At 36.0% G+C, this 26636-nt stretch overlaps 1 protein-coding gene across 1 annotated transcript in view; it reads left to right on the forward strand.

Moving 5' to 3' along the window:
- commd5 (COMM domain containing 5) overlaps positions 1-26636 on the forward strand; it is a 52781-nt gene that overhangs the window by 21381 nt on the left and 4764 nt on the right. The window contains exons 3-6 of the mRNA XM_051650441.1: positions 1051-1079; positions 1230-1280; positions 1389-1481; positions 1755-1830. Coding sequence (XP_051506401.1) covers positions 1051-1079; positions 1230-1280; positions 1389-1481; positions 1755-1830 — 249 coding nt within the window. The remainder of the gene's footprint in view (positions 1-1050; positions 1080-1229; positions 1281-1388; positions 1482-1754; positions 1831-26636) is intronic.

Raw genomic sequence — 26636 nt, forward strand, 5'->3', positions numbered from 1 at the left:
GAACAATTTTGGGCACTGCCACTCTCTTCGCCATACGATCGCCTCGCGTGTGCCCCTGCGCACCTCGCTGTGCACGTGCAGAAATGCTCTGTTCGCGCTCCAGTTGTCAGTCAAGTGAATGGCAGAGCAAAAGGCATTTACACTTAACTTGGATGTTTACATGGATTTATACAGTTAATCCGCCCGAAGTAGCTGCAGTAGTTTCCAGAACCCCCGTGAGGGTGCGGGGTAAATGTGTAAATACTGCTCATGACATGCGGGACAAAGAGCATTGATATATTGCTGCACTGATTTAAAAATGTACACTTAAAAACTGATGTCATGAGCCCATATTTACAGAATCACCCTGAAAATGACCATCTCATTACACAGAAAAGCCTGCATTAATTTACTCTAATAAAAGTACCCACTTTTAAACCTACTCTATAAGTAATTTTTTTCCCAAAACATTACTCAAGTAAATGTAAAGGAGTAAATGTAGCGCGTTACTACCCACCTCTGCTTATCACGTCGGTAGCCTGCCCATTAGCGGTGAGCAGTGAGATGGCAAGAAGAGAGGAGGTCAGTCAAGAGCAGAAAGCCAATTATAACAGTTGGTGTTTACTGTTAAGTCTTAAAGGAGAAGCAGCACCAAAACAGAGCGTTTCTGACAGGTGGTCAAAATGAGGGTGGAAAACGATCATGTTTTACCAAAATATATATATTTTTTTACTAACTATGTGTAAAAGCGTACCTCAAGGAATATATAGAAATAATAAAACAATGCATGTCATTACCCCTTTAACGATTTGTTTTTTGAGTCACATTTTCTGTCTAGAAACTTTCATCATTATTTGAATGATTCAGTGGTAGAGGCCAATAGTACATCTGTGTAAATCTGTAGGACAAGAACTTTGTGCAAATGGCATATTTCAGTGATCTGTTTCTGTTTAAACAATGTAAATAATAGTAATCCCACATTAAAACTAAATTTCTGTATAAATATTAGAAAGAGAAACTAAAATCTGTAAATAAAAACCTCCTTTTTTTAATTAAAGATCTTTGTTTCAGGTTTTCAGTGAAGATCTCAGAGCGCTTCGGTAAGAGTAACGAGATGTTGAAAATGCTTTGATTTTGAGTTTTTCAAGATATTAATCTTTAAAGTTGATGATTTTGTTTACCTAATATTTGGGGTTTAGTCATTTGTATGCAGTTGTGTTGTGATTGATTTTTTTACTGTTTGCTAACAGGATTTCTGAGGAATTCATTGCAGATGTGTCCAGTGTAGTTTTTGGAAATGGGTATGATTTCAGCAAACTGATATCTTTTCATTATCTGTTATCATATTATGATGGTTTTATGTTATATTATCATAATGAGTTTGTTCATTTCTAGAATGTGTCTTCCAGGCAAACCTCACTGAAAGTTAGTGCCACACAGGGACCAAGCCTGCCCAAGATAGAGGAGTTCAAATGGAGAGTTGATGTAGCCATTTCAACCAGGTAAACTAGTGTTGTGCCTGAGGCACATGAGAGAAAATGAGTTTAAGTGCAGTAACAATTGGTGGTGACTTCTAGTATATTATCCATTCAAACCTTTAACCATAACATATAAGAGAGCTGAAGAGCTATTTTATTAAATCATTTTAAAAACAGTCCACCAAACACATGACTGACTGTACTGTTTGCTCTTATGAGTGGTGTCAGCCAGTCAGCAGTCAGTGTAAACAGAAGCTCATGGTCATCATGATTCATAAGGATGTTTGTATGTTACAGTTCGCTGTCTCGAGCTCTGCAGCCTTCTATTCTCATGCAGATGAAACTGTCTGATGGACGTTTGCATCAATTTGAGGTAATGCTGCTCAAATGCTTCAATATATTTAGTTTCTGAGTGCATACAGTTGTAGCTCGATTTCACAGTTTTCTTTTAATTTGTTACGGCACACCTTGGTCTAGGGGTATGGGAAGGTGGGTAACAAATGTTTTGGAGAGAGCGCAAGAGTGATCTTATCTCCAGGTCCCAGAGCAACCACAGTTTACATCCACATGTTATATGGCAAAAAATATAACGATTTATTAACAAACATAGACTTCAGCAGTGGAACCAGCCAAAATAACAAACAAAAAGACAATCTTTCTAGAGGGTTTAGAATAAGAATAGCTTACCTAACAAAAGAAAAAGACAAGAAAACACAATCACTTCCCTAGCTCCCTCTCTATAAATAAACAGGAGAAAACAGAATCTTTCAAAGTAAATGGCGTCCACCTCCCTACTAAAGAATCCCACAACATAAACAACTTAAATGGGTTACACAAAAGTAAAGCTGGTGTAATAAAACTAGTGTAGAAAATACACATACAACTGTTAAGTATTTCAACATAAATATAAGCAGTACACAACCGCAGTATGACAAGATTATTGTTATACTTCTCACTTTAACACTACTAACACAATCTGCACAAATGCTGGGACCAAGAGATATCCCATATCACTAAATTCTGGTATTATTATCCTTTTAGTCATTTACATGGGGTCAGTGACAGTGGAACTTTGTCACACTTTCCGGAAATGCAGCCGCTGCTTAGTTCTGCATTGCAAAATAAGGTTGTGTGAAAGCCCTAGCGAGTCTGCCGCTGCAGTTATGCTCCAGTTGTGCTGTAACTGAACATACACTCTGCTTCGATGTGTGATATAAAACTGTTGTAACCGCAACAGCAGGCACTCCTTGAGGTTTTACACTGAATATATGTTATTTCTGGGTTACTTCATTGAGGATTTTCTTTAATAACAGACATTAATTATAAAATTGTGAGTGGGCCATTGATAACAATTACAAACTTGATCATGAAATCTAATTGACCTCTGGAGGGGGATCACATTTACATCCAAATTTACAGGTAAAAGATCCCAGTGTAGCAATAAACTGCTTAAATCATATTTAGTCACATTTCCTGAATAGAAAGTGTTTGTGTCTGTAGTTCACTCCATTTTTGTTTTTTTATAAAAGCCTATATTGAAAAAGTGTTGATAATAGGTTTATTGTTAAAAAAAAAAAAAATATATATATATAAATATATATATTTATATATATATATTTGCGTGCTGCAGATGTGAGTTTTCACACGATTAAAAACCTGAACTCAGCAGGGCTTTTTAGCTAGTCCTAATCCTCGGCATCTTAATGTCTGATGAAAACAAATAATCAGTTTCAGGCATAGAATAATATGATGCAGAAACCCTGGAGAATAGGCCTATATACAATTTTGAGGATGTATGCATGTTTTAAAACAAGTTTTCCCCAAAGATAAGATAAATCAATCCAATGATATGAGATCATGTTGTGAACAAAACCAAAACTTGTGTCATATTAAAAAACCTTAATTCAAAAAGTAGCTTCTAACTCTGAAATTTAGGAGCAACTCTTAAAAAGTATGGGAGTGTCACTCCTAATTTTAGGACTCTTTAAATTTAAAGTGTAATTCATGGAACATTTTAAAGTACCTCCAAAACCAAAGATCAACTTTAAGTCACCCTGAAGACTCAACGATCCGAAGCATGAAAAATCGAGGGGGAGATTTCATTATTGTAAACTTAGAGATGCAATCACCTCTCCCACGAACTGAAACAACCCTAATACACCTGAGATAAAGGTTTTGAGCTATATATTAACAGAACCTAGCCTACTATTTGGGGTGAAGTATCATGAAGTTCATGTAGCTAATATGGGATAAATCTATATTTATATAGGATTGCCAACTCTCACGCATTTGGTGAGAAACACGCGTTCAGGCTCTGTCTCGTGCTACACAAATAAATCTCATGCCAAATAGCAAGACAACGTAATTCAATGTAAAATAATCAAGCATAGCAACAAATATTGCTTGTAGGATTTTTCCATCAGCGTGAGACTTGAATTTTTGGGCTGCCGAAGCAAATTCACCACCGCAACGCAAATCAGTGTGCTCCAGAGATAACCAGAGCTCCTTATACCGCAGAGCGGAACAATTGCACCAGCTCTGGTTAGCTTTTACTAGATATCTAGACTGAGACCAAAAACGTATGCACCCCATCTACTTTACATTGCTGTGAAAGATGTCAAACCTCTCAAACCTCAAGACAGCCCTGACATTATAAACCGCTGATGAAGTAAAGAGGAGACAAAACCACGCATCAACGTCAATTATAAGGCTTTTTAAAATACACATAATCACCCTTACTAAAAATCATTTATAGTGTTTATTCTGTAGTAACACAGTGACAAAGTTATAGTCTTATATAAAATTATATTAGGAAAATCTATTAGACTTAATTTTAATGATTATTTTACGCTAATGTGTTTAGGCATATCGTTTTTTCATAACAAATACAATAGTTTATTTTTTAGAAAGACTAGCTACATTGATCTAACAATGAGGAGCCATCCATTGTAGTTATGGCCCCTGTTATTACAAATTCCAGTTAAACAATGAAAGAACTATGGCAGGTTAAACGTTCAGAAGGGCAAGAACAATGTAGAATGAAGGGGTTTAAAGTCTGGACCTCCATAAATATTTGGACAAATTATGGACAAAGTTTTCCTCCTGTTTTAATGTCTGATATTCAACAAATGGCCGTGTTTGCCTTCAGATATTTCAAGAGGTGACTTACTGCACTATTAAAAGCCTAATGTAAGGAAAACAATATTTCAGAAGTTAACAAAAATTTCACTAAAAGCTAAATCCCAGCTCAGTGAAGTGGTCTTCTCATAGGTACAGTCAGAATATTGTAGTAATTAGCCCTATACATATAAGGTGTTATTTAAATCAAGTTAGTTTAGTTTGATTTACCAAAGCATTTTGAAGTTATGGTTCCAGATATCCAATGTAAACATGGAATGCAATAAAGTCTTTTAATTGGTTAGTAAATAATTTCAGTTATGTACCTCAGCCACCACCAAAGACCATTTTTGGACCCAGGAAAAACCCTGGTTGTGACATAGTGTATGTGTGCTTTGAAATCGTAAATGTCAGATTAATTGGCGTTAAGTGAGCACATAAAAAAAAATGCCAGTATTGACCTTATAGGGTTTGATTTGGTCTTGTTGTGGTGTTAGAAATTAAAGAAAGCACTAGTATCAAATATGTTCAGGGCCACAATGATGTTCAGGGGCCCTGGAGCTTGAACATTTTTCCTGTGCATTAATCTGGCCCTAGCCAAGTCATCAAAAAATGTCACAAAAAATCTTGAGGCTAAAAGTAGCTCCTAATGTAGAAATTTAGGAGCAACTCATAAAAATGAGGGGCATGTCATTGTTAATTTTAGGACTTGTAAAATTTGTATCCAAGCATAATTCATGAAACATTTTAACGCTAAAAGTAGATCCTAAACCCATGACAGCTTAGAAGTCATCCTGAGGACTTCTAAATCCCTAAGAGTGACTCACAATGATCAGAAGCATGGCTGCTGCCTCAATCCACAATAAATAATATTCTAACACATCGTTTTGTGACATTGACCTTTAAAAAAGGTATTGCTTGAATCGCGAGGGTGTTTTCATTTTTGTAAACTTTGTTAGAGATGCAGTTACCTCTCCCACGAATTTAAACAACCCAATTGCACCAGAGATAAAGGTTTTGATAACTTTGCGCTCCTTGACCACAGGAAAAATGAATCGTGTAGCACAGATAAACTGGGAATTTCTGTTATCCGTCAGCAGAAGAATCAACTCCACCTTAAACTTACATTTAAGATTTCCTTAGTAAAACTTGCTCTTAGCAGTTTTGTGAATAGGTTTTAATGGTAGTTCTGGGGTTGATTTAATGGTGGTAAGAGAAAAATCTTTGTGAATACAGGCCCAGGTATCAAAAGTTGACAACCCTGCATAAAGTCTGCAATCTCTGCTCTTTTCTGATGAACATTTTTTATTGATTCATATATATAACAAAGAATAGCAAAACATATATATATATATATATATATATATATATATATATATATATATATATATATATATATATACAAAATCAACATTTAACCCCACCCTGACCCTCAACAACATCCCTGTGGTCACAAATGATTATAGACACACACAAAAAAAGCATAAAAGAACAACAACAAAAATATATAATAATCACACAGATTTTAAATGAAGCTTCTGTTATAAACACTGTTATATAAAATATCATACAAATGTATTAAATTATTCTTCATTGGTTTTCTCCGGTATATGTTTCTGTTAATATTTGTATTTTATTTTTTGAACTCATGGCCCTGTATTTGATACTTGCATGTATTTAATAAGCTGGTGTGTAAAATTTAGATCAGCAAGAGAAGCACAATAACAGATTTGGAACATCTTTAACAAATAGACTAAAATAGGTCTCCAAAGTAGAAAGTCCTTTCATGTTTAGCTTGTAATAACAGAGTTGAATTCCCAAGAAAACGTGATGTGAAATGGCCACTGTGTCTGAACGACTCCATTTAGGGGCTGAAATCTCCTTTTGAAGGTTTTGATGATTCACAAGTTGGTACAACCAAACAAAAAATGAAGCTAACAGTGTTTAGAAAAAAGTTTTTATTTTAAAGGTGCAGTATGTAAGATTCAGAAACCCTTGTTATTAATGACATGTGTGGCCGTTAAGTGAACTGTAGCCAGCTACCTGTTGCTCGCGCTCGTGCACACACTCCATAGGGACGCCAGCATCTGCTGTATCATGCTGACAGATGAGGTAGAATAATTAAAATTACACCGTTATGATTGTTTTACTACAAACTTTGAGACTGTATATTATATTTGACTCTCCAGTACTGGAACAGGGCTAAAACAAAGTGTGGATATAGGTCTGACTATACGAGACTGTAGTTTGAAGTAATCACTTTTCTTTGCGTGATACATTGACTGCATTTATACGATGGCCTATGTTAGCGTTAGCTAGCCAGCCAGCTTTATCAATAGCTGTTAGCTAAATTTGGTGGATGATGACAGTAGCTGTTTATAAAATAGACTGTACCTTATAAATATGTTGACACAATTCAGTATTGATGTGATTCCATCACAACTGTCATTTTGACATTTCGATGCGCTATTTTTTTATAATAATAGAATGTATATATTTTCTGTATAACCAAGTTGTGATACACTAATGAATGGGTCTTTTTGCATTATCTTGAACATTGTCTAGCATTCATTTCATGTGTTATTGTAGTTTACCTTGCTGAATAATTACAGATTAACATTGTTTATGACCGTTACTGTGCAGGCAAGATCAAGTTAGCTACAATTACACAGATCAATCCTTATGGCACTATATTTCACATGCTTTGCAGTTATGTAAGCTTACCTGTCCAATTCAGGGTCTGTTTTGATCCCCAAAACCAAACGAAGGTTCCTCCAGGAATCAAATGCCCTGCCGATGTTCACTCTTGTTTTCGCTCGACCACGATCATGTTCCTGCTTAGCCAGATGGGATTCAGTAGATAATTTTTTTTTTTTTTTTGTTTGTTTGTTTGTTTTTTTTGGGCTTACTTGAGTTTGTGTAGGAGTTGGTGTTGTGCTGGGAGCCGGCCGTTTGCTGGATTCCATCTCTAAGGTGACGTTACCTAGTGTTGCAGACTGTCTGTTGACACAGAAGAGAAGCTATTACTGTCTGAAGAGAGGCTCTCTGGAGAGCGCACAAACGTCACATCCTTTGGATTTCCCCAGCAAAAGTGACCCTCTCTTCCTTCGCATGAAAATCAGTCTACAGGCTTTAATAGGCAACCTAGGAAGTCTGGGAAGGGCAAATTTTTTAAGTTGCGTTACAAGCCGTTCACACAGTGGCAAAAAAAAGGCAAATATTACATGAAAATTGTTACATATTGCACCTTTAAAGTAAAACTATGTTTGACATTTCAGACTTATGCACAATTTTGTAAAAGGAATCAGAATGATAATTTTAAGTTACCATATGATTGTTTGAACAAAACGTGTGCTTCTAAAACAATTCAGTCAATGAAATGGCCACCATTTCATTTGAATTAAAGCTATACATTTATCAGAGGAGTCACATGGCGCAGCGCGAGGAGTGGACGTGTGAGCGGCGAGCTCTGCACATTTTGCTAGTTTTAATGCTATTTGTGTCATAAACCGGTGAGATTCGATACACCGTGATTCTTAACTGTTCTAGGAAGACAATATGTAAAAAAATTCAAAATCTTTGGGCTCTGGAGACATTAAAAGACACTTATGTGCTCAAGCTGATTCCCCACAGTGGCAGGCTGGAAGCCCCGGACTCAATTCGGGCAGTGAACTGAAAGAAATCCGGCGTGAATTGATGAACGTGTTGGCAGTGCTGATGAAGGTTGTTGCAGACTTGGAGGATTTGGCTGTAATGCGTTGATCAATTACTTCCATGGAGACGAAGTTCTCTGAGTTGGTTACAAGATTGTCGGACATCGAAAGATGGATCGATTATCGGGAGTCATCGGAGAGGGAATTAGCTGCTAATCCGCTAGCGATCAAGACAGGCTTGCAACATGTTTGGGAAAAACTGGAGGATTTGGAGAATCGTAATCGGCGAAACAACGTCCGAATTGTTGAAATTCCTGAGCATGAGGAAGGCAGAGATATGGTAAAATTCCTAGACGAGCTCTTCCCGAATCTGCTCTACATAACAGGCCATAAGCTGGAAATCGAGCAAGCTCATAGAGTCCTGGCTCGGAGATCGGCTGATGGAGACAGGCCCCGATCAATTCTGGCCAAATTTCTGAGATTATCCGATAAGGATCTTGTGTTATGCGAGATGAGGAGTAAAGGAAGGCTTTCTTGGAAGAACCACAGCATTTTCTTGTTCCCAGACTTTGCGAATTCGACGAGAGAAACGTGAACGATTCAAGGAATGCAAGAATCTCTTACATCAAGGAAGGTCACTTTTGTACTGATGTTTCCGGCCAAACTGAGAATAGATACTAAGGATGGCTGTAAAGAATTTACAGTTGTGCTCAAAAGTTTGCATACCCTTGGAGAATTGTTAATATATGTACCATTTTTAAAAAAAACATGAGTGAGCAGGCAAAACGCATTTCTTTTATTTCTTATGGGATTCATATTCAACTATAGGTTATAACAGAATGGCACAATCATATAACAAAACATGGCAACAAAGAAAAAAATGAAACGACCCCTATTCAAAAGTCTGCATACCCTTAGTTCTTAATATTGTGTATTGCCCCCTTTAGCATTAATGACAGCATGCAGTCTTTTGTAATAGTTGTCTATGAGGCCCCAAATTCTTGCAGGTGGTATAGCTGCCCATTCGTCTTGGCAAAATGCCTCCAGGTCATGCAAAGTCTTTGGTCGTCTTGCATGAACTGCACGTTTGAGATCTCCCCAGAGTAGCTCGATGATATTAAGGTCAGGAGACTGTGATGGCCACTCCAGAACCTTCACCTTTTTCTGCTGTAACCACTGGAGGGTCAACTTGGCCTTGTGCTTAGGGTCATTGTCGTGCTGGAAAGTCCAAGGGTGTCCCATGCGCAGCTTTCGTGCAGAAGAATGCAAATTGTCTGCCAGTATTTTCTGATAACATGCTACATTCATCTTGCCATCAAGATTTCCTGTGCCTTTTGAGCTCACACACCCCCGAAACATCAGTGAGCTACCACCATGCTTCACAGTGGGGATGGTATTCTTTTCACTATAGGCCTTGTTGACCCCTCTCCAAACATAGCGCTTTTGGTTGTGACCATAAAGCTCTATTTTGGTTTCGTCACACCAAATTACAGTGTGCTAGAAGCTGTGAGGCATGTCAAGGTGTTGTCGGGCATATTGTAACCGGGCTTTTTTTGTGGCATTGGCACAGTGAAGGCTTCTTTCTGGCAACTTGAACATGCAGCTCATTTTTGTTCAAGTATCGTCATATTGTGCTTCTTGAAACAACCACACCATCTTTTCCCAGAGCAGCCTGTATTTCTCCTGAGGTTACCTGTGGGTTTTTCTTTGTATCCCTAACAATTCTTCTGGCAGTTGTGGCTGAAATCTTTCTTGGTCTACCTGACCTTGGCTTTGTATCAAGAGATCCCCGAATTTCCCACTTCTTAATAAGTGATTGAACAGTACTGACTGGCATTTTCAAGGCTTTGGATATCTTTTTATATCCTTTTCCACCTTTATAAAGTTCCATTACCTTGTTATGCAGGTCTTTTGACAGTTCTTTTCTGCTCCCCATGGCTCAGTATCCAGCCTGCTCAGTGCATCCACATGAGAGCTAACAAACTCATTGACTATTTATACACAGACACTAATTGCAATTTAAAAAGCCACAAGTGTGAGAAATTAACCTTTTAATTGCCATTTAAACCTGTGTGTGTCACCTTGTGTGTCTGTAACAAGGCCAAACATTCAAGGGTATGTAAACTTTTGATCAGGGCAATTTGGGTGATTTCGGTTATCATTATGATTTAAAAAGGAGCCAAACAACTATGTGATAATAAATGGCTTCATATGATCACTATCCTAAATAAAATACATTTTGCATGATCAGTCATAATTTCAAAATCAATGCCAAAATTTCACAATTTCTGCCAGGGTATGGAAATTTTGAGCACAACTGTACATGCCCACAGCAAGCACTGTCCTTCGTAAAGACATGGAGTGAGTAAGCCATTTGGTGATTTTCATGTTGCCACCTAGTGGACCGACTCATTAAACATATACTCGACTGTTCGAGGAAACTGGCCGTGTGCTGGTTCCGCCTAGCGGCTGGAGTTTGTTTTGTGTAATATCATTTCTTCGGGTCAGCTTGTGGATGAATCTGCTTGTTTTGGGTGCTTATGCCTCTTGTTGGTTGGAGTTGGTTTTGTTGAATATTTCTTGAAGGACATTGGAGTAAGTTTGACTGCCAGAAGAACTGAACGGCCCTTTTTTTTTGTGCTGGTTCCGCTAGCGGCTGGAGCTTGTTTTGTGGAGGAACACACCTTCGAGACAATTAAATGGATGAATCTACATGTTTTTTTTTTTAATTTTTTTTTTTTTTTTTTATTCCGCTTATGGGCTGGAGATTGTTTTTTAGATTATCTTCTGTTGTGTAATTATGTTTTACAAATTTTTGTATAGAAGCACTGGACTTGAGCAATCCTATGGCAGAGTTGTCGCGGGGTCTCTCGTAGGCATACATGGACTGTTTGAGTTTAGAGGGGTGGACGCCAGTTGGCGCTGTCATGTGTGGGGTTAATGCGCACATTTTCCTTTTTACTGTTTGTTTTGTTCTGGGGTTGAGTGTTGCACTAATGTTGCAATGTGGTCTTTTTCATTAGATTTTTGACAATTTATTTTTTCTAATATGTCAATGTCAAATGTTAATATGAGTGGATTGTCTCTCTACGTGGAATGTGAATGGGTTGGGGCACCCCATAAAAAGAAGGAAAGTTATTTCTTTTATTAAATGTAAGAAATGTGATATTGTGTTTCTTCAAGAAACGCATCTGTCCCCACATGAAGCTGAAAATTTGGGAAGATATGGGGTGGACATGTTTTTTTTTTAGTGCTGGCTCAAGTAAGAGCAGGGGAGTCATTACTTGATAAGTAAATATCTATTATTATTATTTTTATTTATTATATATATATATATATATATTGGGAGGTGGGAAGGGAAACAATGGGGTTAAATAGTTGACTCTGTATATTAATGTTTTGCTTTATGTGTCATGTTGAGAAGCAACCAATATAGTTGGTTACAGCCAAAACCAGTAATAACGTGACATACATATGCTCTGCTGTTTATTTTTAATTTAGAGAACACAAGCAAAGGTAAAAGACAAACAAAGATATTCTTTTCAGCCATAAAGTGTGATGTTGTGATCCATGAAGGCAGAGATATGTGGCTAAAGAAGTATTAGCCTCTGTAATACAGATCAACAATTAAATATTATTACTTAAAACAACAAAGTTTTTTGTAATCACTTGCAAAATCAAAAGTTAAAATTAAAAGTTTTTATAAACACAGGTATCATAAAAGCTCATGTAAATTTAAGGTTGAGCATTACAAAGAAAATGGATGCTAGCATACCGGAAAACAATCAAATTACTTTTATGCACACAAGGCATTCTAACTCTAATTATTACCCTGAAACTATATATTCATGGCACTGTTTAGTCAGAGGAATGTCACACTCTAATAATAATAATAATAATTCCTTACATTTATATAGCACTTTTCTAGGCACTCAAAGCACTTTGCATAGGATAGGGGAACCTCCTCAACCACCACCAGTGTGCAGCATCCACCTGGATGATGCGACAGCAGCCATAGTGTGCCAGAACGCCCACCACACAGCAGCTATTGGTGGAGAGGAAAATAGTGATGTAGCCAATTCAGGGATGGAGATTATTAGGGGGCCAATGGGGGGAATTTGGCCAGGACACCAGGGTTATACCCCTACTCTTTATAAGAAGTGCACTGGGATTTTTAATGACCACAGAGTCAGTTATTATAATATGAGTGTTATAATATTTTGTAATGTCGGACAATGTTTTGTAGTCTTTGTTATTTACAAGGTTGTTTTGCCATACAGGCACTATAACTTTGACATACTGAACCACAAAAAAAATTTCACCAAACCTGGAATAAAATAATTTTAAAACACTATTTACTTTTAAACATCTAAAGCATAAGGTATAGTATGATAAGTGCAGCTGTTTCGCTTGGGATACAACCATAATGAATACTGTTAAATGCATGCAGGTACAAATAGTGTGTCAGTAGTGTTTGTTTGTGCATGTGTATAGTTAGAAAGGTATAGTGTGTGTTGATAATCCGCTACAACCAACAACAGGACGCATTTAACAAATACTTTTAAAACAACGTCTTGAGGGTTCAGGGAAAAACGTTGGTTGAATTACATCCAACATGAGATGTTTAAACCATGCCATGAATTTCTAAATATTACTTTAGTATTTTAATTAGTATTTAATTTTTTTTGTAAACTGTTATAAAATAATGCAATTAAAGAGTGATGTAAACCTATTTATTTTTTATTTTATGATATTACATGGACCTTATTCAAAAACTTGCTTAGGCATACAGAAATTAAATGTAATTTTGTGGCTATGATTTGGGGTGTGGAAAGATGTACCAGACCGACAGAATGACATATCTGTAAACTGAAATACCCCCAAGAACAACTGGCTGTTTGGAGACCAGAATGAATTTTATCACCACTACAACTCTCGAAAGAACATCTCTTATTCTCACTAGAGTTTATGTAGGTGCCAAGAAAAGTCGGCACATAAAATGAGCAAACTAAGAAAGATTATTGAGGGAAATACTGCTTTTATTTTGGGTGGAATGTCCTTCTTAGGCTGTAACAGTCTTAACGTTGGCAAAATGTGACTCTGCCATGGAGAATCTTGTGTAGCATAATGGAACTGGCTACACATCTACAGTGACTTTTTGTCAAACTTGAAATTACCAAATTGTTAAGATCATTTATGATTAAGTTGAGAGTTGTGTTGCTGAAAATGGTTGTGTTGTTGATGATATACAGTATTTTTAACCAGCCTAAAGAAACAAATGTAATGTGAGAGATTTATCATTTGAGTGGTCTAAAACAACCCTTATGTGTATTGATGGGGGTGAGTCAGTCTGTTTAACTTTCAGAAAATACTCTCGAAATAACACTTGAATGTAGTGACAATGTTAAAATCAGTTACATATTATGTTTGTGTACTTATTTAACGGATATATGTTACCATCCTGTCATGAAATTTTTGTTTGTGAACATTTACATGCGTGACGACATGGTTGATGACAACTTGAAAAACATCATGTGCATTAAAATTCTTGACTTTCTAAACGTCCTGTAATGTTGTTTTATGTTTTACCCCAATGATTATCATAATTTTATCTACCACTGATTTGCAAAATAAAAAACTGCATTATAATTGTTGTAAAAAATAATGTTGTACTATCACTTGTAATGCTCACCCTCCAGTATCACTGAAGTTTTGGTATAGATATTGCATAACACAATTAGCTCTATCACAATAATGACAAATTTACTACAATAAAAGGTGTACAGTTGCTTAAACATATTCTTTAAATTTCGTAACAACTAAACAGAAACTTTATAGCATTTGAGATAACAAATATCTTTCTAACACTTTTTTTGTGGCCAAGAAACACCTCTGTTGAGTTTAATATTTTTTTAAATCTCAACATCAAGAGGAACTGCGACTCATTTAATAACATATTGATCTGTTCTTGTAAATGATCTCAGGTTCTAGCAAGAAGCTGCTTTGCATCTGTAAAAGTTACTGTCTGTGATAGCATGAGAAGGTGTTAAGGAACCCTGTTCCTTCAGCCCATCTTAATTAAAATAATGAGTCTCTTGCACCATGTTGATAATGACTTTAACCTTATGTTCTCATTCCTTTATTCTTCAAAGGTACTAATAATGTACCACACAAGCAGACAAATGTTGCTCTTCACCCCACTGCTCAATCCTACAACAGTTCATTATTTTCTGAACAACAGTGGCTTCTTTAGATGAGATTTAGCTATGGTTTTCTAAGAGTCTCTTCATATTTTGTGTCTGGTCGGGTAAGTCAAATTCTCTTTCATTTGCCCCTTCAAAAATCCACTTGTCCCAGACAAGAGTTAATGTCGAGCCCTGATTAATTATTGTATTCAACATTCTCCAATAACAATTTTTCTTCTGTAGCTCCTAAAGTAAATGTACATAGTTTTAAAGGAGTTTTAGATATTATTTTGGGAACAAGCCAAAAAAACACTAATCTAAAATGTATTTTGTTCCAGTGCATAATGGGGTAAGACTACACTCTCTCACAAAAAAACAAATTTCTCTTCTTAATAGAGCTGCGTATCGCTGATTTTCTTCATGATAAGATACACACAGTAAACGTGGCATTTATTATGATTCACTACGTTGCGAGCCATCACTTTATAATCTAGATCAGGGCTCTTGAACTACTTTCTTGTGGGGGCCAGATTATCCAGATGAAAACTTGGCAGGGGCCAAATTTTTTTCCGTATATAGATTAGCTAACACTTTCATCGCAAGTAAAATGTTACATAAACACCCTTAATAGTGTACATTTATTCATATTAAAATTGTAACAGGGGATACTGTTTATTGAATTATAATTTAAGGTCTGGCCATAAATTCTGGCTGAAGAACAAACATGATTTATACTCTTAACTAACAAATAATTTCCGATCAACTTTACTTTGACCCCCCTATAATTTTTTTCCAAGCCCTACAGACCCTGAACAGATGAGACATAATTGTTTGACACTTCAAGAATAGTGTATAAAAGCAAACTTTTCAGCGCATTTTCTTTGACTCTTTAGTTTTCATAATCGATTGCTTTTGTTGCCTAATGTGCCTATGTGCTGACAACATTTCTGTCACAACTGCGGTGATCATTTTTTACATCTGTAGATTTGACCGCACTCCACACAACCAAACAATTTTATGTAAATACATTTGATTGAAAAAGACGCTATAAAATGCTCACCTGTGCGATCCATGTTTAGCAAACAGTGTAACTAAACTACTGGCCGCACAACTGATGACGGCCAGAAAAGCTTAAACGCACGCTCTGGTCCGCACAACTGATGATGGCTGAATGTTGATGCACGTGCCAGTGAGCGTTGTTAAACTCACCACTGATTTCTGAGGCTCGTTCATATGAATGCTGAGTTTTGCACAGAGAGCACTCTGGTATTTCAAATGGCGACAGTTTGATAGAAAATCAGTCGGAGGGTCAGACAAAGATGATTGGCGGGCTGCCAGTTGATTAGCCCTGATCTAACTGCAGTAAACGCGTGGGAGTGACGAGCATCCCTGTGCAAGAGTGTGCATCAGCTGGAAGAAGATTCAGTCTCTTCCCCAGTCACTTCACGCGGCACTGACCGGTGCCAGTTTCAGAGTTTATTTTCATAACCCGCTTCCTTGTTATTTGAACTTTAATAAAGGATGCTTTAAAAATATAACATGGGGGTGTTTCATTGCGAAACGGAATGCGGCACAATAATCGCTTTATCTAGATTATCTTGTATTCATAATTGTTGGAAGCCAAAATCGTAATTGAAAATAAAATTTGATTAATCGCCCAGCCCTAGTCTGTGGGGATACTGTAAATAGTGCTAACCTACAGCCGTTACCTTAAGGATCAGTGGGCTCTATTTTCATGAGTACGCAAAGCACAGTGTACACGCAACGACCGTGTGCAATGTCTTATCCAATTTACGTCAGAATGCTAATTCTAAGTGCAATGTTGTGCCAGCACAATGCACAAGTCGGCATGGGTGGGAGTGTTTGTGCTACTGTGAGTGCTTAAACTGTGGGTGTATTGTATGTAAATGAAGTGGTGCAAAGCACAATTTGCTATTTTCATGATAAATAGGTCACTGCACTAAGATGTTTCAAAAGCAGGTCTTAACTCAGCGAAAATCCAATTTCAGTTCCTGCATTTGCAGTTTTGAGATTCCACAAGGAGGTGGTAATAAAGTTAATGTCCAAACTCTGAAAATACAGTTGAACATCAAATTATGTCCGTTGTATGTATCCATATGAAACAAATATTTCTGGGATTTGTGTTAAATTATCTTAAGGTCATGGTTTATTTTTTCAATTATTATTATTAGTATGTTTATATTTACAATTGTATTTATGATCTAATTTGTATTAGTAATTTTCCACCTGTTACTGTAGAGTGAATTTTTAAGTCACTGCAAAAGGGGTGGGTAGAATTTAAAGAGAGTAAAATGTTTGGACAGGCCGGGTTCTAACGAACTTTAGAGCACACTCAATTGCAGACCAGGGCAAACTACTGTCTGAAAAGGGTCGATTTATCATGAACGTTTTTTATTAGATCTTTCATTTATCTGACTTTGGGACCTATCACGCATCCACAAGCTTTTAAGGGCCAAACACACTCTACTTAAGTACGTGAACCCAGACGCATCTTGCTACGCAAGCTCGATTTCACGTGTCGTTGCATCGTAAAATGTGTCTGAGTGCAACTCAAACCTAACACAAGTACGTGCTGTATTCTCAGCATTGCCACAAGGGGCGCTACAGCTGATTTTCTTTTTTCAATCAACAACTGTCATGGTGGAGCAGCAAATTGAGCAGAGTCTTGCTAAACAAGTTAGATTATACAAACATATTTTTCTGTCATCTTTTCAGCAAATACAAAAGCACACTCCTTAACTGTCAACATGTTGACTCTACCATATCTAGTTTTGTGGCACCTAAATACTCTTTCGCCCCCTTGTGGTCCAAGGTTTGTAAACGCCAGAGCAATGCAAGATCGGATGTAATGTATGTACAGCGGTACCACGCGTTGGCAAGCGCTTGCATCTGCGTTTTCATACTTGCGTGAAGTATATAATATGTTCAAGGTTGCCAGATAATAGATGCAACAACCCAATCAGAGATTTATACTTGCTCAAATTGGAAATATTTTGCCTCATGTCATACTTAATTTATGCAATCTGGCAACCATGCATGCGAGTGCGCAAGCTTTCTCCTCTTCGAAAAAAAAAACCTTAGCGCTCAATAGTGCAATATTGTGTTAAAAGAAAAGTGAGATGCAACCACTCGGTGTCTATTCATGTGGCTGCGTGTGCTGTTTAGTGCCAAGTCTGCGAGCAAACCTTTTCAGTGATGAACTTTATTAAAATCCCAACAGATATTTGCATCATTCACACACGGAGGGGACACACAAGCAAAACCAAGTGAGAGAGGGAAATGTTTGTTCTTTGTGTAATTTGTAAAATGCTGAAATCCCTCACACCTGTATGCAAATGTTACTCTCGCAGTAATCATTTATCAGTGTCATGCAGCCTGTATTATTCAGTTGTGTGCTGAATGGGATGCCAAACAATCCATTGACGAGACCCACATCATGACCCATGAGCGTGTAAACAGTTGATTATGTTTTCAGAATAAAACAACTTTATCCACTTTGCGGAAAACATTAAAATAAGCTTTTGGAATCTATAATTTCTGAATATTTAATTTGACTATTAAACCAGACTCATGATGTAGAGTGTTAAATTGAATACTAAATTACCACTCCATTGAAGTGTGGTAAAATAAACAATTTAATACTTATACTCAACCTTTATTCAGTTTTACTAACACATGATAGAAAAGTAGCAGCAAAACTTTCAAGCAGTCACAGAATGGTCCCATCAGTATGCACTTCAGAAAATTGTGCATCATTCATTGAGTGCATGAGTGCACTACTACTTCTGGGTTTAAAAGATACAACTATGCAGAATTTTTTTCTTCTCTCTTCCATGTTCTACTTAACGGCTGATGTGGCCCCTGTACCAAAATAATTTCACACCCCTGTTCAATTGATTATGTAAGACTAATACTGTAAATTGGCAAGCAGATTTCCTTGAATCCCAGCAAATGCACAAAAATCCCATGCATTTTGTGAACACAAAATGCTGCATCAAAACTTATAAACGTGTATGATTTTGTAAATCAGTATGTCCTAATCTGCATGTGCAGCATTTTGCTGTCATTTTCAGTGACAGGTCATGTAAAAAAAAAAAAAAAAAAAAAAAAAAATTATATATATATATATACACACACACACACACACACACACAGTATATATATTCACTGGTGGCCAAAAGTTTGGAATAATGTACAGATTTTGCTCTTATGGAAAAAAAAATTTGGTACTTTAATTCACCAAAGTGGCATTCAACTGATCACAAAGTATAGTCACGACATTACTGATGTAAAAAACAGCACCACCACTATTTGAAAAAAGTCATTTTTGATCAAATCTAGACAGGCCCCATTTCCAGCAGCCATCAATCCAACACCTTATCCTTGAGTAATCATGCTAAATTGCTAATTTGGTACAAGAAAATCACTTCCCATTATATCAGACACAGTTGAAAGCTACTTGGTTCATTAAATGAAGCTTAACATTGTTTTTGTGTTTGTTTTTGACTTGCCACAGTATGCAATCGACTGGTATGTCTTAAGGTCAATATTAGGTCAAAAATGGCAAAAAAGAAACAGCTTTCTTTAGAAACTCATCAGTCAATCATTGTTTTGAGGAATGAAGGCTATACAATGCTTGAAACTGCCCAAAAACTAAAGATTTCATACAAAGGTGTACACTACAGTCTTCAAAGACAAAGGACAACTGGCTCTAACAAGGACAGAAAGAGATGTGGAAGGCCAGATGTACAACTAAACAAGAGGATAAGTACATCAGAGTCTCTAGTTTGAGAAATAGACGCCTCACATGTCCTCAGCTGACAGCTTCATTGAATTCTACTTGCTCAACACCAGTTTCATGTACAACAGTAAAGAGAAGACTCAGGGGTGCAGGCCTTATGGGAATAAATTCAAAGAAAAAGCCACTTTTGAAACAGAAAAACAAAAAGAAAAGGTTAGAGTGGGTAAAGAAACTCAGACATTGGACAACAGATAATTGGAAAAGAGTGTTATGGATCTTAACCCCATTGAGCTTTTGTGGGATCAGCTAGACTGTAAGGTGCGTGAGAAGTGCCCGACAAGACAGCCACATCTTTGGCAAGTGCTACAGGAAGTGTGGGGTGAAATGTCACCTGAGTATCTGGACAAACTGACAGCTAGAATGCCAAGGATCTGCAAAGCTGTCACTGCTGCACGTGGAGGATTTATTGATGAGAACTCTTTGTAGTAGTTATTTTTCATGTTATTAATGTCCTGACTATACACTGTGATCAGTTGAATGCCACTTTGTTGAATAAAAGTAACTATTTCTTTCCATAAGTGCAAAATCTGTACATTATTCCAAACGTTTGGCCGCCAGTGTATATATATATATATATATATATATATATTTATATACACACATACATACACACACACACACTACCGGTCAAAAGTTTTGAAACACTTGACTGAAATGTTTCTCATGATCTTAAAAATCTTTTGATCTGAAGGCGTATGCTTAAATGTTTGAAATTAGTTTTGTAGACAAAAATATAATTGTGCCAACATATTTATTTCATTATAAAATTAAAATTTAATTAAAAACAAAAAAGTTTTTGAAATGGATGACTTGGACCAAATAATAAAGAAAAGCAGCCAATAAGTGCCCAACATAGATGGGAACTCCTTCAATACTGTTTAAAAAGCATCCCAGGGTGATACCTCAAGAAGTTGGTTGAGAAAATGTCAAGAGTACATGTCTGCAAATTCTAGGCAAAGGGTGACTACTTTGAAGATGCTAAAATATAACACAGTTTTGATTTATTTTGGATTTTGTTTAGTCACAACATAATTCCCTTAGTTCCATTTATGTTATTCCATAGTTTTGATGAATTTACTATTATTCTAAAATGTGAAGAAAAAAAATAATATAATAAAGAATGAGTAAGTGTTTCAAAACTTTTGACCGGTAGTGTGTTTGTGTGCGTGCGTGTGTATATATATATATATTACGTTGTTTTAGTAGCATTTAAACATTATTTAATCTATTAAAAAATGTGTAATTACGATACCTCTCCACTTTATACAGAGCACTTCCACTATTTTCAGAAGCACTCTCAGCGATTTTGATCTGGAACCGGGCCTGTGTTTGTATTTGGCAAGGTCGTTATATAAGATTTTTTCACCACTTCATTATTTTGATTATATTTTCATTTAGTTTGAAGTGTAATTTAAATGTAGAAATATTTTTGGTTTCGTTTTTTTTTTTTTGTGTTTCAATATATGAATTAAAAAATTTAAAATCAACGTCGACCGATAGAAGTGAAGTGTGTGCCGATTCAATCACTGTTAATACTAGCCATGATTTATGTGCAAGTAGATAAAAATGATTAATAATACTTACAATCTCTGTAATTTAACACCTACACCCATATCCTGAACCATATGCGTATTAAAGGAGCACGTTCCTTTTAACAAGGACACATTTAATGCACAGATTAATGTAAATCCATATTTCTGTTCTTTTAATTCATTGCATTTACACAACCAACTACTTATGAATTTGCTGTCTTTGTTTATATTGCTGTTGCTTGACAGGGAATGGACTGTATAATAGGACTTCCTCCCTTGACCCAAATAGTGTCTTGCACACATGATTTCGCTAAACCCACTTGCACCTAGACATAGCGCATGCTTGCACGAAAATACCAAAAACTTTATGGCCATGCCCATTGACTTTGCGCTTATGACTTAAGACATTGCGTTGTGCTTAACGATTGCACGCTTCAAAAAATGACCCTATGTCTACTTGGTCTAACCCTTAATAATTAATTTTGATGGTGTATCCTGATGTACAGTTTTAGGTTACCTGACAAATATTTATTTATTTTTTTTTTTAACAGAAGTATGTGGATCTTAAATGTATGTTCACTGACTTAAATATATTAAATTCTCATACTTGAATGTTCTAAAGTCCACCATTGTGTTTTACATCCTCTGTTGGATGCTCAAGTAAAGACAAACTGTAGGACAGATCATATAGTACCCCAAAGTGTATGTCAAATGGCATAGTCAAAGAACCAACAGTAAGAATGTTTCAGCCTAAGAAGGACATTCCACCCAAAATAAAAGCAGTATTTCCCTCAATAATCTTTCTTAGTTTGCTCATTTTATGTGCCGACTTTTCTTGGCACCTACATAAACTCTAGTGAGAATAAGAGATGTTCTTTCGAGAGTTGTAGTGGTGATCAAATTCATTCTGGTCTCCAAACAGCCAGTTGTTCTTGGGGGTATTTCAGTTTACAGATATGTCATTCTGTCGGTCTGGTACATCTTTCCACACCCCAAATCATAGCCACAAAATTACATTTAATTTCTGTATGCCTAAGCAAGTTTTTGAATAAGGTCCATGTAATATCATAAAATAAAAAATAAATAGGTTTACATCACTCTTTAATTGCATTATTTTATAACAGTTTACAAAAAAAATTAAATACTAATTAAAATACTAAAGTAATATTTAGAAATTCATGGCATGGTTTAAACATCTCATATTGGATGTAATTCAACCAACGTTTTTCCCTGAACCCTCAAGATGTTGTTTTAAAAGTATTTGTTAAATGCGTCCTGTTGTTGGTTGTAGCGGATTATCAACACACACTATACCTTTCTAACTATACACATGCACAAACAAACACTACTGACACACTATTTGTACCTGCATGCATTTAACAGTATTCATTATGGTTGTATCCCAAGCGAAACAGCTGCACTTATCATACTATTCCTTATGCTTTAGATGTTTAAAAGTAAATAGTGTTTTAAAATTATTTTATTCCAGGTTTGGTGAAACTTTTATTGTGGTTCAGTATGTCAAAGTTATAGTGCCTGTATGGCAAAACAACCTTGTAAATAACAAAGACTACAAAACATTGTCCGACATTACAAAATATTATAACACTCATATTATAATAACTGACTCTCTGTGGTCATTAAAAATCCCAGTGCACTTCTTATAAAGAGTAGGGGTATAACCCTGGTGTCCTGGCCAAATTCCCCCCATTGGCCCCCTAATAATCTCCATCCCTGAATTGGCTACATCACTATTTTCCTCTCCACCAATAGCTGCTGTGTGGTGGGCGTTCTGGCACACTATGGCTGCTGTCGCATCATCCAGGTGGATGCTGCACACTGGTGGTGGTTGAGGAGGTTCCCCCTATCCTATGCAAAGTGCTTTGAGTGCCTAGAAAAGTGCTATATAAATGTAAGGAATTATTATTATTATTATTAGAGTGTGACATTCCTCTGACTAAACAGTGCCATGAATATATAGTTTCAGGGTAATAATTAGAGTTAGAATGCCTTGTGTGCATAAAAGTAATTTGATTGTTTTCCGGTATGCTAGCATCCATTTTCTTTGTAATGCTCAACCTTAAATTTACATGAGCTTTTATGATACCTGTGTTTACAAAAACTTTTAATTTTAACTTTTGATTTTGCAAGTGATTACAAAAAACTTTGTTGTTTTAAGTAATAATATTTAATTGTTGATCTGTATTACAGAGGCTAATACTTCTTTAGCCACATATCTCTGCCTTCATGGATCACAACATCACACTTTATGGCTGAAAAGAATATCTTTGTTTGTCTTTTACCTTTGCTTGTGTTCTCTAAACTAAAAATAGTCAGTAAATTTACAATTATTGGTAATATACACAGCAGAGCATATGCATGTCACGTTATTATTATTATTCAAATTATATTTCTGCTTGTAATATGCAGCGTTCCCGCGGATCCGTAAAAAGTCTTAAAATGTCTTAAATTCAGTTTTCCAAAATTTAAGGTCATAAAAGGTCTTAAATGATACAACAAAAGTCTTCATTATCGTTTAAAGAGTTCTTAAATTTGGGAGTGGAAAGACAGGAATCTTGATATGACCTAATGTGATTATCAAACTTCAGAAGAATACCTTTTATTTAAATAAATGCATGCTGCGTGCTTGAGTGAAAACGCGGCACTGTTGTATTTTCTCCAAGCACGCGGGGGCTTGTGAGTGTTTTCAGCTGTTGCAGAACAGTTCACAATCATTAAGCCATATCGGAAATTTATGACAAGCGATTACTAAAGATCAACTGTTGATGATGATGATGATGATGTAGTGTTGATGAAATATGACAATGTTTACTTTTAATTGTTTATATTGTAATATGTTGTAGATTATTATAGGAGAGCACATTTTATTTCCCTTAAATGTTTAAATGAGCAGCTGGAAGCAGTGAAGCGCATTTCAAAATAAGAGTCCCAGGTGTATTTCAGCCTTTAAAGTTAAAAGTTCTGCGCTATGAATAAAATATTTTTTCCCTTGGTTATTGGTATTTTGATTGCGTCATAAACTGCACCTGGAATTTAATTCAGTTTGGACTCTTGTAGCCTCTGTCTGGCCCTCCTGGAAGGAAAGACAAGGAACATTTAATATAGGCTACCAATTTTAAAAACTTATTGGCAGATTAACTGCCTTTCAACAAAATTGTCGCATCAGCAAAATCCAATATTGGTTGACCTCTAATTTGTGTTTATTTATATAATGGTACATAAACCAAATTTAATGTGATATAAATATGTGGAAAACATGTCTTGATTATTATTTTCTCATTTTTGTTCAAAGTAAAAAAGACTATTTGTGTTACAGCTACATCTAAAATTACATGAAATGCTTTATTGTGTTTTAGTAACATAACTCTATTTGTTAAACTAATGCAAAACTTTATCTTTGTTAAAACGTATTTCATATTAAAGTGAATATATGTGTTAGTTGGCAGCACATCCTTATTGTTTTAGAAAGACACTTTCTTATCTTTGTTAAATGTAAAAATTTAAGACACGTGTTAAAGCTACAGCTAAAATTAAACTAAATTCATTATTGTTTTAGTAACACAAAACCTGTTTGTTAAACTAAAGCCAAACTTTATCTTTGTTAAACCATTTATTCATCATCTTTAAAGACCCCCTCCAGTGAAAATCAAGTTTTTAACCTTGTTTACATGTCCATATGGTGTTTTTTATATGCTAGAAGACATACCATGAGTGAAAGCACCATGGCTGAGCATTTTCGCCTTGGAACTGCAGTGTATCAAAGACAGTCTCAAAAACACGGATTCAGACAGCCAGGGATTCATACGTCACAAACCTAAGGAACCAATACCGTCAACTTGCGGGGTGGGGCTTTCCATATCATTAGCATACGCTACGGCAAAGCAAGGGGTATCAGCAGAAGCCAGGTGTAGCTATGTATCAGTATTTTGCAAGACATGTTCTGTTTTCAGATGCAAAGTTGCGAAAGGACAAATAGTGAGCCTTCGTGTATTACCAAAGGATCTGAAAATCTGAGATAAATGAGAGCAGTTTATTAGGAAAAATTGTAATGTCCCAGCAAAACATCCAAAGAAACTCGGGTTTGCAGTAGTAATTTTCCAGAGAACTGTTTTAAAAATGTTACCCAAAAATAGATGGGTTTTTTCACTAAACTTATATTGAAGCCCAACACGGTTCCATTAATTTGTCCTGGGGACAAAGCGAATACAAGCCAACGTGTTGGTCAACCGGTAAGTTTCTTTTTCTTGTGTTTTATCTGTTGACTGTGTCCAACAAATCTGCAGTGTGCTAGATAAAGTTAGCCAACATTAGCATGTCAAGTTGCATGATGATTCATGTCAAATGCTGACAGGAAATTTTATATGGCTTGGGTATGTTGATGAAGAAAGTTACAGCAAACATTACTCAAAACATGTACATATTGTATATTACGATGTTAGTTATGATGAACTGTAGGCCTTTCTCCAGAGACATTCTTTGGCGTTCAAAGCGTTTCTTCCTAACGGCACATCTGGATGTTTATCTTTACAAGGTAGCTAACTTTTCAGAGGTGGCGAATGGGAACAAGGTTTGTCTAATAGTCAATCATTATCAAACTAGCTGTTTGATAACGTAGTCAAGCTGAAGGATCATGTTATCTATTACTGTTACGTAACTTATGTTTCTAACATTGTAGAGAGTGATACATAAAATAAATTACCATTGTGATACATCGACTTGTAGGCAACCCTGTACAATTCGCTCTTCTTCTTCTTCAGAATCAGAATCAATTTCCGGTTCAAACATATATGGCTGAATTACTTCAACATTACCACTTGCCTTTGTGTAGCGTTTAGTACTTTTACAGTGAACAGAGTTGAAGGTGAGTGGAGATGGAGGTGGGGACTAATTTGCATATTCTTAGATCTGTGCAAAGGTGTAGAGTTTTATCTAAACCATTTTAAGGCATGAAAGGATTATTTTAATGGAGAAAAAAAAGGATTTAGGGATTAAACTAGTGACTGGAGAGGGACTTTAAGGTGAAAATGTCAATGAGTTTGCTTCACAGTCATTACCCAATGTTTTAGAAACATGTTTTAGAACTAAATACACTTTTGTGTTAAAGCTACAGCTAAAATTAAACAAAATGTATTATTGTGTTTTAGTAACATAACCCTGTTTGTTAAACTTTATTTTTGTTAACCCATTTGTTAATCTTTTTTAAAGTGAATATGTGAATGAGTTTGCTTCACATCCTTTGCTTATTGTTTTAGAAACTGTTTGTTAAAATTTTTAAAATGTAAAACACTTGTGTTAAAGTTACTGCTAAAAATGAAATTAAATGCATTATTGTGTTTTTGTAACATAACCCTGTTTGTTAAACTAATGCTAAATTTTATCTTTGTAAAACTATTTGATCATCATCTTTTTACGGTGACTATATGAATACGTTTATTGCACAACCATTACCTTTTTGTTTTAAATACACATTTACCCCCTCTTTGGTAAAAATAAAGTTTTATACCTTGCATTATTTTGTCACCTCAGTTTGCCTCTAAGCATTGTACAACATTAAAGATGCATCATTTAAACACATGTCCATAAACCACATGGGGATGTTGGTGATCATAAACACTTCCTCTCGGTGGGAGGGAGGGAGGGTGGGTGGCATGGGTGGTCCCAAAACAGGTGCGGTCATAAAAAGGGTAATACATCTTATTTTGACACATGGTACCAGATATTTACTACTCATAGAATGTGATGTCATCCATAGCAACAAGTTCAACTCCACCTTACTCTTACCTTTAGATTTCCTTAGGAACTCTTTGGAGAACTACAAGTGATAAAATAAACATCTTAGTGAAAACAGG

Source organism: Myxocyprinus asiaticus, chromosome 22 (genome assembly GCF_019703515.2).
Source record: "Myxocyprinus asiaticus isolate MX2 ecotype Aquarium Trade chromosome 22, UBuf_Myxa_2, whole genome shotgun sequence".
In the NCBI taxonomy this organism is placed as follows: domain Eukaryota; kingdom Metazoa; phylum Chordata; class Actinopteri; order Cypriniformes; family Catostomidae; genus Myxocyprinus; species Myxocyprinus asiaticus.